Source organism: Pinus tabuliformis, chromosome 5_1, assembly GCF_031772625.1.
Source record: "Pinus tabuliformis cultivar Carrire ecotype Pingquan chromosome 5_1, CPIR1, whole genome shotgun sequence".
In the NCBI taxonomy this organism is placed as follows: domain Eukaryota; kingdom Viridiplantae; phylum Streptophyta; class Pinopsida; order Pinales; family Pinaceae; genus Pinus; species Pinus tabuliformis.
Window position 1 is genome coordinate 769,434,781 of NC_142305.1, and position 18,299 is coordinate 769,453,079.

General features: G+C 34.7%; 1 protein-coding gene and 1 pseudogene across 1 annotated transcript; both read right to left on the reverse strand.

The window, feature by feature from the left end:
- The window catches only part of LOC149167198 (aspartic proteinase-like protein 1), a 40,411-nt pseudogene extending 36,057 nt beyond the window's left edge, over positions 1–4,354 (reverse strand).
- A 3,647-nt stretch (positions 4,355–8,001) lies between these two features.
- LOC149167199 (CO(2)-response secreted protease-like) lies at positions 8,002–17,701 on the reverse strand. Its single transcript, XM_089432898.1, has 11 exons — positions 17,520–17,701; positions 17,321–17,412; positions 17,126–17,223; positions 16,869–17,015; positions 16,402–16,504; positions 12,792–13,332; positions 12,616–12,716; positions 11,957–12,199; positions 11,739–11,853; positions 11,437–11,650; positions 8,002–8,831 (listed from the first exon to the last, which is right to left on the reverse strand). The coding sequence occupies exons 1-11, from the start codon at positions 17,598–17,600 to the stop codon at positions 8,281–8,283; spliced, it is 2,286 nt and encodes a 761-aa protein (XP_089289024.1). The 5' UTR covers positions 17,601–17,701; the 3' UTR covers positions 8,002–8,280.
- Positions 17,702–18,299: the final 598 nt, after the last annotated feature.

Sequence of the window (18,299 nt, forward strand, 5' to 3'; positions counted from 1 at the left end):
CTAATGTAGCTTGGAAATTCAATCCTTCCTAATCCTTCCTTTGGATAGCTTTCTTCTCTTATGTGTTCAACTCCAAGCTTTTGTTGTCCATCATTCCAATTCCCACAAGTTATTTTCTAATGCAAGCTTTTATATGTTGTTTTCTAACCCATTATCTTCCGTATCAAGATGGCTTGAAGCTTCCAAATGCCAAGCATCTTAATGTTTGTCTCGTAGTCTATTTATGGAAGCCTTGCAAAAACTCAATATAGGATTGTAGAGAAGATCTTTTACCATGATTTACTTGAATTTCGACCATACATAAATATTGATTCATGTTGGGTTCAATTCAATGCTCTTGACTCATGAAATTGAAGTAATCCAAACCTTCTTTCGCTAGGCCTCAGATTTTGAGCCAAAAATTTATTTAGGTTTATTTATAATTAATTGAGGATAGAAGTAGAGATTAATGTGATTTGGATTTATGCCTATGTTGGACAAACTCATGTGCATTACCTACAAAACTTCAGCCCCAGTTGGGTGCCTACTACCGAGAAGTCAACCCAATCCACTCTAACCCAACTAGTGAATTATGCATCCACGACATGCAATGTAGCCCTAGAATTCACCCATTTAGCTTCTTGGCATCTAATTCTCTCTCCGTGTCCAAAACCTTGACTTGGTGGACACCATCCTCAGTCTCCACCCCATTAGTCTTATGCTTCCTCACATCCATGATAGCCACATCCTTAAACAACCCAATATCAATAGCACCAGACACCATATGATACCCACATCACTGAAGTTCACTGGATAGATCATGCGGCATTACGAAACTAGCCAATAAGGCTACATTCTTAAGCCCCAAAACACACTTCCCTTACATTTCATTTTCTGTAAACTGCAACCAAATTAAACCTTCTACATTTTCTCCCGCAATCCTTCCTCACATGGTTTCCTTTTGGTCTGAAGTCCCTTTATCTCCAAAGGTAAACCTTTCGACAGATGAATTCCAAGGGAAGTACATAGAGAAAGAATTTGATACAAGACCTTATTTATATAAAATATTAGGGACATAGATAGGTTCAATGACAAGCCCAAGTAGACCATATGGAGCTACACCTTATAGAAATGAGCCTGTTTGTACCTTTCCATACCTACTAAATGAAACAAGCAATGATAAACTCAATGAACATTTATTTATTGGTAGCACTTAAAAAGGGGAATGCATAGTAATTTCTAGGTCATTCATCACATATGCCCTGGAAATAAATGAAGAAACTAAAAATTCCCTCATTATCAACCTTTTGAACAAGAAGATCGCTATGTCTTCAAAAAAACAAGATTCATTTACAACAACAAAAAAAAACAAAGCATACCTGAAGGTGATATGTGCCTTCACTACTGTTACATTCTGGAACCCATTTCCAGGATTTAGATAAAGGATATTGTCCACTAAGGTTCCTAAAGTGGAAGTATTTGTAGAGACATATGCGATGTTGTATGGGCATTGACCACTAGATTTGGAACATTTATTTTGTAAATCTCACAGAGTATTATCACAAGTTACTGAATTTCTTGTCTGTGAGCTCGATGGATTGTAAGTTTGCAAATTGATATTGATATCCTATTGAAATCAAAATTGAATATCAGTGAAAGAAAGTCTAATTCAAAATTTAGGTATACAAACAAATTTGTCTTTTGCTAAGGAGCTTCATATCAAGGGAACACATTAAAGCACAATCAAGAAAGAATCAACATGCAACAAAAACATTTCCATTTTCAAGCAATCCTCATGGAAATGTAGAAAAATTCTTCACGGTTCCCATTGATTCCAGCACGTTTCCAATTTTTTTGACCTCACAAGATGATTTGGAGACCTCCAAACACCCCACAAAAGTAAAAAATATGAGTAGGAAACATTTATGGTGTAGAAGCAGGATTGATGACCACATTTGAGTTGGAACAACACTAGAAAGAGGGCAATTTTATTGCACTTTTATCCTACTTCACAAGATATTTGAGTTGTAATGTAGTCAGAAATTGTTTTACATGTTGCACTAGCATTGAAGACGAGTTGCTTTTCCTGACAAATAAGAATACAAGTGCATTTAACATTTCGACAAAATTTTGTCCTTATGAAAGGAATTTGTCATTATGCCACAATAAATAAGGGTTTGAAAGTCCAATTTGCTACGTATGCCAACCAATTTCGACATTCATCGCTACAAAACATAGATTGATGAAAAATGATGTTAATACAAGAATGTATGAGCTTGGTGGTATTAGCATGATCTCTCCAATTACAGATATGATGTTCAAATCATTATGCTTCCACGATGTTACTAGGATTGTGCAAGTTGAAGTAATAACCTGTAATATAGTTGCTTAAAATTTAATCATTTTGCATTACACCATGTAACATTTTACAATGTTGCAAACCTTGGCACTAGAAAAAAATTTCCAGGAGTCATCAACATGGGAAAACAACAAAATGGGGAAAATAGTCAAAACTTGTCTGGCATAAACTCATATCAGAAAAATAAGCTTGGCAACTTGAAAAACTTGGAAAAATTTAGAAAGATCAGGAAAAATCCAATATGTTTATATCTCAATTGTTAATCAGTGCTATCCAATATGGAGTAGGTTACTAACTTCTATACTTTTGGAGTGGTTCCCTGTTAAATCTGAGATTTATCACAATAATTAGTATTAAAAATTTGTGACTAGAAGCCTATATCTCCAGGTAAATTATATTAAAGTCTTCTAAGTAGATTTTCTTCAAATCCCTAAAGCTAGGTCATCAACTAGTTCAAGAAAAGATGGTTAAAATTTTAGTTCGAACTGATTGACAGAATCCTGTTTCAATCATCAGGTTAATCAAATACTGTTATTGTACTCTAACCAGCGTGTGAAGTGGCTCTTATACATATGTTTTACCCTTCTGTCTCTCAAGTAATAAAATGTTTTCAATTGAAATGAGTTGTTAAATGTTTGACATTTTGGAATCAACAACATTCTCTGGTTGGGGGCCCATTAAAGAAAACAACATCAAACCAACCAAATTACCCTGTCAAGTTTAAGAATCAATGTCAATAGTATATATCCTTTTGACCTCTCTTCTTCTGCCATGCAAAAGGAAAGACTCTTGCTTGTCTTTGAAGATGTATCTTGCACTTCAGCTATTGATAAATTATTGCAAACACTAAAGAAAATGATTGATTTTCAATACATGAAAAGTTGTGGAATGGGACACGTCTGACCACCAAGACACAATCAAATACCCTCATTAATTTTTATTTTGAGTTGGTGAAGATCAGGGATCAAATATGACTCCATGCTTATTATGCACCCACAATCTGCTACTCTAGAAATCAACACTCGCCACTTATCATCATAATTTTTTGACCCTCAAAAAATATCTTCAAAATAGTTCACAACCATTTCTAGATTCATTATTTGCATCAACACCATGCTTATGGAAAAAACAAACTCATGGACACAAAAACCCATCCCTGAAATATCATCATGCATGTGATTTGTCTGTTTGGCCTCAGAAACTATTGTCTAAGTAGATTTGACCAACAGTCCAATTTAACATAATTGTTGATAAGAAGAATAAATCAAAAGATTAAGGTAAAACTAGTAAGTATAATAGGGGAAAGATGAAAATATATTAAGGTAAAACTAGTAAGTATAACAGGGGAAAGATGAAAATACAATACATACTAATCCATAGTAAGGTGCAGAAGTAGGAGCACACTCCTGGCAATCACAAGGCACCCAGAACAAATCACTGCCAGTATCAAGTGCTACAAGTAAGGTTACGTTGGGAGTGCCCACTTGAACCATGGTGTAGAACAAACTGCCAAGACCATAGAACAAGGAGTCAAGAGCCTAATGATTGAATTACAGTAACATGGGGCTTTAATAATTTTGAACTTCAGAAAAACCTTCCAAAACTACGAGTATCAACACATATAAGTTTATTTTGGGTTCATTCTAAATTGATATGCAATATAATTAATAAACAAGGAGGCATAACTTACTATCCCAACTGTGAAAATGAGTTTGTCATGTTCCCTGCTAAAAATGTAAGGGGCGGGTAGTCATCCAATGTACAATAATTGTGAGCAGAGTCATGATGATACAATGCTTTGTAATACTCATTGCTTCCCTCCATAGGCCAACCATCTGTATCTAATCCATGTTTCCAAGCCATCCACTCTTTTACTTCATGAGAAAATTTATGATACATCTGCAAACTGTAGGATTGCCCATTTGAATACCGAAAGCCAAGAGCTATAAAGAATTACATGTGATAAATAAAGCCCAAATTTTGGTTTTCCACGATGAAAATAAAAGTACAACACATGTGCACAAAATTTGAGCCAACAGAGTGCCTTGTTAATGCTAACTGGGTGTCACTCTTAATGACAACAATCTTATTCTACCCTGTTCTTGTTGTTGTGTAGGGTAGATTGCACTAGTGTTGGTAGCAGTTGGAATGTGGTTTTCATCTCGATAGATATGTCTTCCTTTCCCTTCCTCTTTGGAAAATAAAGGAATGCTAACAAGCTATTGCTAAAAATTCAATCATGATTTCCCATAAATAGTTTTTTTGGAATGGGATGCTTCCCAGATCAAAAAGGCCATGACCCAACATCATACATGCCTAAATCAGTTACTCCCTGAGATGTATGATCCTAGCTATGCTTAGAGTCACATTCCTTCTGGTGGAAGTAGCATTGATCAACTTATGTTAAGGCAAGAAGGTATTAGGCATGACTCCCAGCCACATCATCATCCACTAATCAGTTTCCCTTGCCATTGCAATGACAATTTATTGACGAAAGACGTGTGAGTGGAGTTTGGGCTATCGATGAGTCTGGTGAGTTTGTACAAACACAAGCACCTACCCTGCATACCTTGATTTATACCAGCCGCATCAGCAGATACTGAATACACAACCACAACACTCACAATTATTAAATTTCAATCTCCAAGCAACTTAGCATCTAATGCAGAAATAAAGTATCCTCACCTATTTGAGCGGGTTGAGCTTCATGATCATAACATTGAAGGTTGATCATTGCATGGTATGCATGATCCCAACTTGTCAAGGCTTACTGATTTTCCTTTGATGAACATGGACTTCACACATCCTCTTAAACAAGCTCTAGAACACAGGGTGCAGGAAAGGTATAATGCTACACGTTTGGCAAGACAGGATGAACAATTCCATTCAGAAATTATGTACAATTCTCGACCTCTTCCAATGGCCTTCCATGGTATAAAATCTAAAATGGGATTTGAGAGAAACCATCCAACACACAATCGTCTAATCTTTTGCCAAGTATTGAAACCTGATACATCTATTGCAAAGTGCAAACTGCCCATTTTGCAAAGCATAATGGCACTTGTTAGTTTCACCAATGTATCTAGTACAAAACATTGAAATCCTAGCTTAAATCCACTAGTTCATTCATTTTATTTTTTGTTAAATTCAAGCACAAATTCACAGAAATATCAACTCAAATTCACAAGTTAACTCAATGTCTATATAGGATATGTGAGGATTTGGAAATAATGCCACCTCCCCTACCAATGCATTCACCAGGGCAAGTGCAAAAATGTAATAGTAAAAGGGAAGAATATATGCGAACTGTAGTTGGACAAATGGCTCCACCCCATCGACAAGTGTAACAGTACATCCACCCGCCACTACATCCACCTACAAATTGGCGACATCCTCCAACAAGCATAACATTGAGTGGTTTTGGTGTCCCAGTAAAATATTGTCTATCTTTCAACCTTCCACGAGATATATCCCAGAAGAAATACACACCCGAAGGAGACAAATGTCGTTGTCATAGCATGGGACAGATGTCATCCCAAAGACAAAAAGGTAGATAAAGGTTGGCCTCACCATTTTCAAGAAGAGATGCCTATCAATCTAATAAAAGGTTAAGTAAGATAAATTAAGGAGTCCCAATTAATTAGACAATAATATTTTGATTTGAGCTAGCAGATGAGAGGGTAGGGTCCTAATGCCAAGAATCAATTATCTTTGTAGTGATATATGGACTTTGGGTGCCATGTCATATGTTACATGTCAAATGCATGGCAATACTAACATGGCACTAGTACAAAATCTTCTGAGAACCACATCTTGGTGTCTTGAACTCAAAATGGGTTGAGGTTTATATCATTTGGAAGCTCTTGCTAAATAGAAGATGATTGAATCTTTAGAGACGAGTTTTGATTTGAGTTAAAGAAGCAAAAGTTTGATAACCCTTACCTCCTTAAGATGACCTATGGGGTTGGGTGTGTTATAGTAGGTACCTTAGTTCATGCAAATACATTTCTTTTTGATGGAAGATTGTGTTCCATTACTGAAATCAATAAACATTGCCATCAAATATTATTTTGAAATGTTGAAGTCTCTAACCTAACTCTTATCTACATCCATCCTAAAATATTCAAACATTCTAGCCATGTAATAAAAAATATGTATTAATTAGTCTTGGACATTTTCAATACAATAGAGGACAGTAACTATTGATGTGATTATTGAAAGCTAGGAGGGCTTTTGGTAATTCTCAAATCTTGTATAAGTTCTCTTATTAACTTCAATCCTACATCAATTTTAAAGTTTATGTTTCCTTACTTTTGGGATGTAATGTATTTTGATGTTGGATTTGGGTTCTCTCCTCATACAAACTCCATGTTATTCCAAATACAAACTCTATATTATTTAAGTATGTTACATTTTAATAAAGGAAAATTATATTTTTTATTTCTATTTATAACTTGGAAAAAATAAAATATACCAACACTCAAATTCAATAAAATACTCACTTGAAAACAATCATGGACCTCTTTAATAGAGTCATACAATGCATTGCAAGCTATTTTTAATCCAACTCCTTAATTTGCTCAAAAATCATAAAACATGTGACTTAGTGAGTACTAACCACAATCCTTTTCTCAAATTGACCTTATAGGAATGCAAACATGATCTTGAAAATGCTTAATTAGTGCTACTTTGGTAGCCTCTGTGATACATGGGTGAATACCAATGCTACAAACTCATGAATTCAATATGTTTTTAAGAACATGAGTATGTTTGCTTCTAGATTCGTGAGGATCTTATTGTTATTTTTTTACTATCATTTTCATATAAGCATTTAATGATTTTTTCTTTTAAGAAAGATTGAATTTATATATATATAAACTTCGAAAATAATTTTTTTCCCTAGATTTATATATTTAAAAGTAAGTTTTGAGAATATTTTTCATTTTCAGATTTGTATTTTAAATAAGTAAACTATATTAGTAATTGTTAGTTGAGCTAAAAAGGAAATCTATTTTTAATTTTGATAAACATTTAAAACCATTTATTTATCATATTTTTTAAGTACACACGATAAATAAATATTATATACATTTAATCATTCACATTTTACTTTTTATTGTTAACCAAATTAATTTACAATTATTAAAAAATAAAAATTTAATAAATTTTAATAAATGATGATTAATGTCTAAAAAAATGATAATGGTCTATCTAAACGGAAGAAAATAAGCTATTAACTAAACCTCTTTAATATTTTATGTTTATGATAAAAAATAAGTAACATAAATATTCAAATATCACAATAATTTCACTTAAAAATGAAATTGTTTTATATGAATAATTATTTATTTAATTTTATATTAACAAAAAAATATTTTATTATTAATATTAAAAACAGTTGATTTTATAAAAAAATTATACATATATTCCTTGTACCCACCTATAATGATATATTTATTTTCCATCAACAATACTCTATGAAAATTTATATTTTTTATTTGATGCGTATTTTTAACATATCACTTTTTAATTTAAAAGTGATATATATATATATATAGCTTTTTAATACTCTTACAACATGTGTATTTATAAGAAAAATACTTTATGCATATTTATATTCCCATGCCTTTCTCATATATCTCTGTTTTCTTAAAAAGGCATAATGACACGAATGGTTCAATGCATTGTGGAGATAAAATGATACAATTTTCAGTAGTGGACGAGAAAGCTGTAATTTATATCCATACTTGATAGACTTTTGATAATATTTAGAAGAGCTGGAGATTATTATATTCCAGCAGAGCAAAGCAAAAACAAACAAATCGAAGATGGGAAAGCAAAGAATACATGGAGGACCCGTGCATAGGGGCCACCCGGTGGAAATGGGTCGGCCACTGATTCCATGGAAACCGATGTTCACTTGCTCCCGTCTTCATCACCTGTTACAATATGTTAACGGCGAAAGGCGTCCGGACGTTGTGGGTTCCATCCGCCCAAGTGATGGACCCAAACGCGTATCCCTTGCTGGCCTTTCCGCTAGCCGTAAACATCACGCTGTATGTTATCTTGTCAGAAGTCCCCGAGAAAGCGAGCTGGCTCGGCGACACTTTCACATCTAATTCCTGGGGCGAATCTACGGTTACTTTGTAGACGGATCCAGAGGCGGATCCTATGTTTGTCAGTGTCCTCTTGACAGATCTGGTAGACTTCAAGCCCGAGATGGCGATGGTCGGATAGTTCATGTCGCTGATCATCTCTTCCCTGGCCTCCGACGAGCAGTTGAAGGCCTGGTTACCCGACACGGAAGCGATCTGTGATGCTTTGAATCCCAAGTTGCAGAGAAACAGCAGGTAGTCGTCCACGGTTGTGTCGTAAACGAGGCCCGGATTTAGTGCTCTCACAGGGCTCACTTCCCCGGCTCCCATGTCAAAAGGGCAAGCGCCTATGTTGGAATCGTTTGTCACTGGGTTGCCGACATTGTTCATGGAAGTGGCTGCCATGACACAATATCATTACAATTACAGAGCTTGTCAGTATTCCTCGAGTTTCTGTTGGTGGCAGACCACCTCTGCAGATTTTCAGATTCACTATAATGTTTTTTCAAACAAATATTCAATTGAACTACTATAGATTCACGACGGTTCATTCAAAGAAATATTTAATTCAATTATTTGTGTGAGAAAAGCTAATTTCAACCACTGGTTCTCTCGACTCATCCCATTCGTGTTGCCAATGTCAAAGATTTATGTCAGCATTATCAACTTACACTGCCATGAAAGAGACCTGTCATTCATCTAATGTAAAATCGACATCATAATCGTCAATGTTGCAAGATCTCGATGTGCTATCTTAATCTTGATGTAATGTGTGAAAAGAGAAAGTTGATATATCAACTACTCTCTGTGGTTGTCAATGTCAAAGATGTATGACAGCCTTGATGCATATTAGTGTGGGAATCAGTGCAGGGACGGTTGGTTGTATCTTACAACTGGATGAAAGATGTGGAAATTGCCATTTCAAGGATGAAAACAAAGACAAAAATTACATACACCATGTATTCACTTCTCACACAAAGCAAACATCTAACATGTATTTCACACCTCTTCTCATCTACAAGTCTACATCTATAAATGGAAAGTTTCATAAAGCTTAATTTAAAAGGACATGGACATGGATGTATTTCACACCTCTTCTCATCTACACGTCTACACCTATAAATGGAAAGTTTCATAAAAGCTTAATTTAAAAGGACATGGACATGTCATTAATATAAGGTAAGTTTGTCCGGAAAAAAAAAATAAGAACATTCATATATGGTTTGTTTTTCGTTTATATTTTTTTTATGAGATTAGCAAAATTTCAACTTTAATGATGGACAGACAGGGTTATACATCATATTAGGCTTTAAAATGAGCCTCTCAGCTTAATATAGGTATAAATTTTTTTATGAGTAAATATTGTTTAAATGTTTTGTATAGTTATTTAATTTTTTTATTTTTAAATTTTTGTTTTATTTTATTTATTTTTATTTTAATCTAGCAAAATTTAAATTTTAATGACTCATTACACATCATAATAGACTATAGAATAAACCTCTCAGCTCAACAAATCCCATCTTAAAAATGAAAAAACAAACCAATTGAAAAATAAAATGAAGTTATTTTCCTACGACATGAACTCAGAATCCTGGCAATCCATTACCGTTATTTCGCTAAAATCAATGCAAATGAATATACACTTTCATTGTCAGATGAAATGAACTCAGACTCTCTGCAGTCCATTACCTCTTTGGGCTAAAATCAGCACAAATGAACACACACTTTCATGGTCTATATTGGATGGTTGACATTTGTGTATTCAATGTTGCTATCATTTTTATTTTTCCATCATATAATCTGGACTTTTTCTTACAAAAGCCATGAAGAATATTTGAAAAACTGAATTAAAATTAAATGACTGGGCAGTCATATAACTTGGATAGGCTTAGGATATTCTATGGGAGTAAAAAAACCATTATAATAATAGTGTCAGTAGGAATTCAAATATTAAGGTTGGAAGTGAGTTGTTCACTAAATAATTTTTTAATAATGTAAATAATTTTTATTTATAAAATACAAATGGCTTAATATATTTAATTACAAGTATTTAATCATAATCTTTTATTTTCAAACAATAAATTTAATATATTTTCTATTAAATCTTAAAACTCGTAATATTTATAAAAAAGTCTCTAAACTATATATCAACAAAATTAATTTAATTTAATACTAATTAACCATTTTCTTTTTAAACTTAAAAGTTTCTCTCAGTTGTAAAATATATGGATGAACCAGATTAATGTTTGCATTTAAAATGAAGAGTCGACATTCAGTTTTTGGAATTTATAGATGAATAAAATTAAGAACTATTTCCAAAATAGTGAGTTTGTAATGAATTTTGGAAGATACATTTACGTAAGGTTCTTATTAATTATTTGAAAAACTAGTTTTAATTTGATTTTCAAATATAAATATATTAGGATATTTTTAAAAAAATATTATATTTTTTGAAATTTGTACAAAAAAATTTTGAATGAAAAATTATTTTGTTTATTCTCATATATTTATTTTGAATTTAAATTTTCAACCACAATTGATATTTTTTATTAAAGAAAATAAAATAATTCTTACTAATAAATTTGGATGAAATGAATATCAATAATTTTAGATAATTCAAAATAAAGAATTATATTAATACCTTTTGAGATTTATTTTCGACAAATTAAAAACTTATTTTACTTAGATATAAAAATTAGGTTAGTGTCTTTGTCGTTTGGTGAGTCGTTCTGTATGATTTTTTTTAAAATATTAAGGAATAATAATGCATTTTAAATATTAAAAAAATATATAAAATTTATTTTACATACAAAAGTATAAATTGAGAATATTTATATGTGAGAGAGATTCTAAAATATAAAATATTAAATGAAAGGTGTTTAATTTCAGGATTCTAAAATATTAAATGAAATGTGTTTAATTTCGGGAAAGTGGTTTCACACGTAGAACGACTAGCATTCACGGGCCAAATGAATTAAAAAAGAGCTCGTGTGAGGGTCTTACCAGTGGTGATGAGTGCCGACCTAATGGCAGCGGCGCTCCATGTGGGATTGACAGCTTTCAAGAGTGCGGCTGTCCCGCTCACATGAGGAGCAGCCATGGATGTTCCAGACACCAATGCATAGTACGAAGGCTTTTCCCCGGCCGGAATATCCGAAGACTGGTTAGTCGGTATCCAAGCTGCGAGTATGTTCACCCCCGGCGCGGTTATGTCCGGCTGCAGCAACCCACAATTATAATATAAATAGAGGACGCCCGTGTTCAGGGAAGGACTGAATTGACAGTTTTATAATTAGAAGTCCAACCTTGAGGATGCTTTCAGTGAACACGCCGGGACCCCTCGACGAGAAATAGGGAACAACTGGGGCGGGCTTGTAATTCGGAACTGCCACAGTCCTGAGAATTGTCGCTACAGGGGCACTGAGACATCCAGACAAATGTTAGGAGCTAAATATGAAGCAAAACCTTTGGAAAAAACCAGAAGTCAGAGTATGGATTGCAAAGGATCCAGAAAGTACAGTACCTTTGAGATTTTATATAAGAGAAAATCTCCGATCCATCTTGATCGCTGACTGTAGTTAAGGGAAATGAACCATAGTTGGAAGATACAGATTTTCCCATGCTGTCGACCAGAACCATCCCTCTGCCTTCTGCGCCCTGGACTGTAGCTTTTCTCATTCGTCTAGAGATGGAAGTGTCGCTGCTTGAACATACCACAATCTTTCCTCTTGCCTTTGCGGGATCCAGAGATCCAGGATAACAATTACTGTTAATACCCACGACGAATGTAACATTTCTGTTAAATCTAAATTTATTTTAATTAACTTAAATTCATCTTCAAGATAAATCAAATGTATAAAAATATAAATACAACGTTGTGAGAAATTTTCAATGCATAAACAAATTTTGAAGGCATAAATTGTAATAAGGCATAAAATATAGTTTTAATATTCATATAATGAATCATATTTGTTGATATTTGTTGGTTCGAAATGCTTAGATTTAAAAATTTTCTATAATTTATATCTACTAACAGTTAACTTAAAAAATCACATTTCAGAAAATTTGATAAAAACTTAATTTAAAAAATCATTTGAGAAAATTCGATAAAAAACCCAATTCAAAGAGACTGTAATCTTATTTATCTAAAAGATTTTGGAGAAATGATGAGAAATGGATTACCTTGCATCATCAGTGCTGCTGCCGTTTGAAGCGATGTCTCGTGCGTTGACAATAGGATACATCTCCGTACGGCTAAGATTTGAAAAATTTATGGCTTCACCCTGGTATACAAGTCAGTTAATGTGTGGTCTAAAACAGGAAATTCTAATTGTAATCATTAGCCTGCAACTGCTCACCTTGAATATTTTCCCATTTCCCAAAATTATGTCTGATTCGAAGTCTCTGTCGATCGTTGTTGCAGCGACCGTGAAAATCCAGGGAGCGGTGTTTACTACTGTATTTGCGTCGGGACCATCGTTCCCTGCCGAGCATACCACCAGTATTCCGTTCTGGGCCGCGTGAAACGATCCTATCGAAATTGGGTCGGTGAGGAAATCTAACTGGAAGACTGAAGCGGTTCCAAGTGACATGGATATTATATCCACCCCATCCTTCACAGCATCGTCCAGTCCCGCTAGAATGTCGGATCCAAGACAACCCTGATCAGAGCAGACTTTATAGACTGCGATTCTGGCAGTGGGAGATCCTCCTCTTGCAGATCCTTTGGCAAGCCCGTAATAATCGGCTTCCGGGACCACACTGCCTGCTGCAGTTGAGGCTGTGTGTGTTCCATGCCCCTGGCTGTCTCTCGCTGACAATGGCTGCTCCCTCCGTGCCTTATCCGTCCCTGCTCCTGAACCACCATTTCCTTTGTAATAGCGTGCGCCGATTATTTTTCTGTTTGTACATGATCAGATACAAATCAAGATTTTTAATGAGATAATTGCGGTCTTCTGCATGTCTAACGTTACATTAGCAACTATAAATGGGAATTGATTCGTCATTAACATTGACCTAGATTGATTGCTCTTTCATCTTGACTTATTATTTCATCTTGACTTATTAGGATTGCAGAGGATTAGGGTTGAATTCAGGTTTTTAACTCCCCCAATTGTTCATGTTGATAGTGGTTTAGGTGAAGATTCTGTTTTATGCGGTTTATATTAAAAATCATATTTTGTTAGGATTATATGGAAGATAGCCTCTTACAATCATGTTAAAAATTATATTTTGTTAGGATTATATGGAAGATAGCCTCATACAATCACTAAAGGAGTTATAATAAAGAGGAAAGACACTAAGTATCTCTGGCAAAGCGTGACTGAATAAGACTAAAAACAGGAATTGAAAAGAAAAGACAGGAATTGTTGCCATGTTTAAAAAAGTTCAGGCAGCAGAAGTCTAGCAGAAAACAAAAAAGAAATCAAAATTGATTGGTGTAGCTTGGAACTTACTATGTCTACTATATTTACTGATGCCCTAACTTTGAGTTTCATTCCGTAAATAATAGATGAAAAAGTTATAGACAAAGTAGCAAAAACTACAATTTCCAAAAAAAACATACGAAATAAATTTGATGCAAGGGAAAATAACATGCGGCAGCCAGATGCCCCAACTCTGAAAGAGTAATTACAATTTCTAATACATATATCAGATTTGTTTTTTGCTCACACTAACACGACCATATGGACTTGGTGACTGCATGGTCATCACTGTATATAATTATTCGAGTCATAAACTGAATTGAGTTTCGAAGTGCTGAAATCGGCCCGCGGATTTGACTACCCCGATGTATAGATCTGCAGCTTTCTTGAAGAGCCATGGATACTGAATAGGGTTGAAAGTGCTGAGGGGGTTGGATTGGATGACCACGCTGTACAAATCTGGAACATTTTGGAAGGAAGACTGGTTGCAGATCGAGGCACTGCACAATTTACTTGCAATGTTTTGGAAGATGAATGGACTGGTTGCCTATCAAGACACCACACAATTGACTTAAACTAAGCATTCATAAATCTAATGAAGACCTATCGATTAACAGAACTGGACATTGCAAAGTATTTGAAAGGTCATGGAGTAATTTGATTAAAGTTTCTAATAACAATGGATAAAATTTAGGGTGTAGATGCTACAGAAGATAAAATGGTACAAAACCTTAAAGCAACAATCTGAATTATGGATCTTTCAAATTTAACTTTAGATTGACGTAAAGGAACAATCTGAACTACAGATCATTCAAATTTAGGGTAGACAGAAAACAAAAAGCTACAAATCTCAATTGTAGATTCAGGTAATTGAACAATCTGAACTATGGATCTTTCAAATCTGGGGTGAAGAGAAGATAAAAAACAACAAATTTTAACTTTAGATTGGCCATTGTAGGATATAGGACATGGATTTGATGGCCTCGGTGTATAAAGCTGCAGCCTTTTAGATGAAACATGGACACTGAATTCAGCTGAAAGGAGCTAGGGGCGCGGATTTGATGGCCACGCTAATCAGCAATAACATTTGGGAAGAATAATGAACTAGCTGCGCAAGGCTACACAACTGAATTACACTAAGTGCCTTAATCTGATGAATGGAAATTGGTCAATAGGACTGAACACTGCAAAGTATTTGAAGGATAGTGAATAATTTGATTAAGGATTTTGATAACTACCAATACGATTCAGTTTGGAACGAAGATAAAAAGCTCAATTCTCAAATTCGGATTGAGATGAAGGAAGATTTTGAACTAGGTATATTTCAAATGACATTTACTTGATTTAAAAGCTTCGTATTCCTACCTGTATAAATTTGGGTTGGAGGGGAAAAAGCATGATATATTGATCTATACATGAGATTACATGAGCTTTACTGCCCCTAGGAAATGAGGTTTCTGAAAATTTTTAACTATTAGACTTCCAAACGAGATTTACATAATTAAAAATCCTAAACACTTCTCGTAGGGATTGAGGGGAAGAAAAATACGATAAAAAAGCTTCTAAGTTTCTAACCACTGCCTGAAAGATTTAGGGTGGACATGAGAGGCCAGAACTATTGATCTTTAAAACTGGATTTACATGAGCTTTACTACTTGTAGGAATTGAAGTGAAGGAAAAATCTGAACTATCAATCTTTCATATGAGATTTATATAACTAAAAGTATGGATCACTACCTGTAGGGAATTGAGGGGAAGCGAAAACTTTGATCCAATGATCTTCCCAATGAGATATATTAGTGTAAGTAAAACTTTTGAAGACTACGGTCAAAACTTGGTTGAGAGGAAAACCTGGAAACTTTTAATGACTATCTATGATGGTCAATCTACTTGATTAAAACTTTTCAATAACAAACCCATGATTACAGTTATCAATAACAAACCTATGATAGAGTGTAGAGAAGGTAATTCTAATATTTACCAAATGATTAACGCTTTTTAGGGTGTAGAACAATTACAAGACTAAAACTCCCACCTTTGAATCGACCTTCAAATTGAGGTGGGCGAAGAACATTGAAAAAGAAAAAACAAATAACCTCTCAGATGAACCTAACAAACATAACACAACACAGGTGGGATTGCAAGGATTAGTTGTAAATAGATTCTAAACACCAAAATATACCAAAATTTTCAAATTGAGATGGGCTAAGAACATTGAAAAAGAAAAAAACAAATAATCTCTCAGATGAACATAACAAACATAACACAACACAGGTGAGATTGCAAAGATTATTTGCAAATAGATTGCAAAGATTATTTGCAAATAGATTCTAAACACCAAAATATACCAAAATTTTAGGAGCTGGAATGGGTGATGAGACTTGCTTTCATCCTCTACATTACAGGCTTATGGGTTATGGGTGATTTTCATTAATTTACATAGAGTAAAGAGTAAATCACGCCTCCATAGTCCAAAAAAATCAAACTTTTCTTATCCCTTTAATGTCTTGATAGAGACATGACAGGTTGAAGAATTACAGACCTATTGCATTTGAAATCCTGTCCTGCAGTGCATACTCCTTTCCACCGAGAAGGAACTGGACCAATCCCGGCATCGTTGAAACTTGGCGACTCAGGCCAAACGCCTGTGTATTTGGCCTACGTTAAATTTTTAGGAAGCAAAACACATTCTCCTCTTCGAAGTAAACGCATTAATTACAGGAAAAAGAAAACCATTAAAGCAGTTTGTCCAAAGCCTGTATATTTGACCCATGTTAAAATTTTTAGGAAGCAAAACACATTCTCCTCTTCGAAGTAAACGCATTAATTACAGGAAAAAGAAAACCATTAAAGCAGTTCGTCCTGGACAAACTGTATGCCCATAAACCCCAACCCTAATATATAGTAGGACCGCTAATATATGAGACCGTGAACGAACACTATTAATTTCACCAAAAACAAAATCAAAACTCGGACTAAACTAAAGAATATACACAATATGTATACAACCTGTATCAATCATGCCAATTATGGAGTCCCCAGTAGCAGTATAAGAAGGTGTCGCCAAGCCAGATTCAGAATGCAGGAAGTCCCAGGAACGCGTGGTGTGCAGCTGGAGCAATGGATCAGGGAAAACTGATACGACCCCAGCTTTTCCTGATAGAAACGGTCAGCACCATCAAGTACAATATCACATTTAAAACAATTCTATGCCATACATCCAATCCCTTAATGGCACACAAACAGGTCCAAATTTGACGAAGTACCAGAAATAGCAGTTGCTTGGTCCTTGGACATAACTGCAGAGAAGCCTGTGAAAGCATGGCTATAGCTATAAACGAGCGATAAATGCGCATCCTGGTCACTGCACGCCATCAGATGATAAAGTTAGCACTGAAATTTGCAAATAAAAAACAGTACTGTTAAATCACACAGGTGCCACAGTTAAAACCGCTTCATACCTTCCTAGCACAGAGGAAAGTAGTTCCACATGGCTACTAACTATGAAATCCCTTTCGCCGCCACGGGAGCTGCCCATGTAAACAATGTAAACCTGCACATTGGCACACAAGATAAACATGACATACAAATCCTGGATATTACAAATTTGAGTTTGTGCAGAAAGCACAAATATTATATGAGAATTTGTGGAATTAATACCTGTTCATCATCACCATTGATCCTGCAGCCCAGCAGCGTTACAAGTAACGTGATAACCAGCAACAAGTTGTTGATAGTCATCGTTCGGATTCTATTAAAGATCCTTCTGTAATTGAAGGATCCCAACTTCCTTAAATCAATACCAGTACCACTAAGGTAGTAGTGATGAAATCGGATTTTTAAATTAAATTTTCTGCTGCTGCTGCTGCTGTGTTGAAAGCGTGTCGATGGATGGAAGGGCCCACTGGGAATGAGTGATTGAGCGTTACAGCCTGACAAAGCAGAATAAACCGGATGGTGGGTACTAGGGATCTCCTGTATTCTACTGTATTTCTTTCTTTCTTTTAGCAAAGGATATTATTCTCAATCAACTGGTCAAGACTATCTTGTTTTCTAAAATAATGACTCAGCTTTCACTCATGTGACAGCCATCATTACAAGTTTTGGATCTTATTGCATATGATTCTGAGATTATTTGTCACTAATCAATACTAAATATCATCAAAATAAATGGGGCGTCCACATTGAAAAAGGAGGTCTTCATCATGATAAAGAGAGATTTGTCTTTTAAATATTTGACATCTGTTTCTTGTATTGGCCCTAAAGTTAATAAAAATGTGTGGCCAAACTTTAGCCCTCAAATTTATATAAATCACAAGATGCAGAGCCTCTGGGCTGTAATATTGAAGAGCATCTTTCAAAACACTGTGGAGAAGCCTTCTCGCTACCAAAAAGCAAGATACCAATCCCCTAACAACACGCATATCTCCATTCCTATGT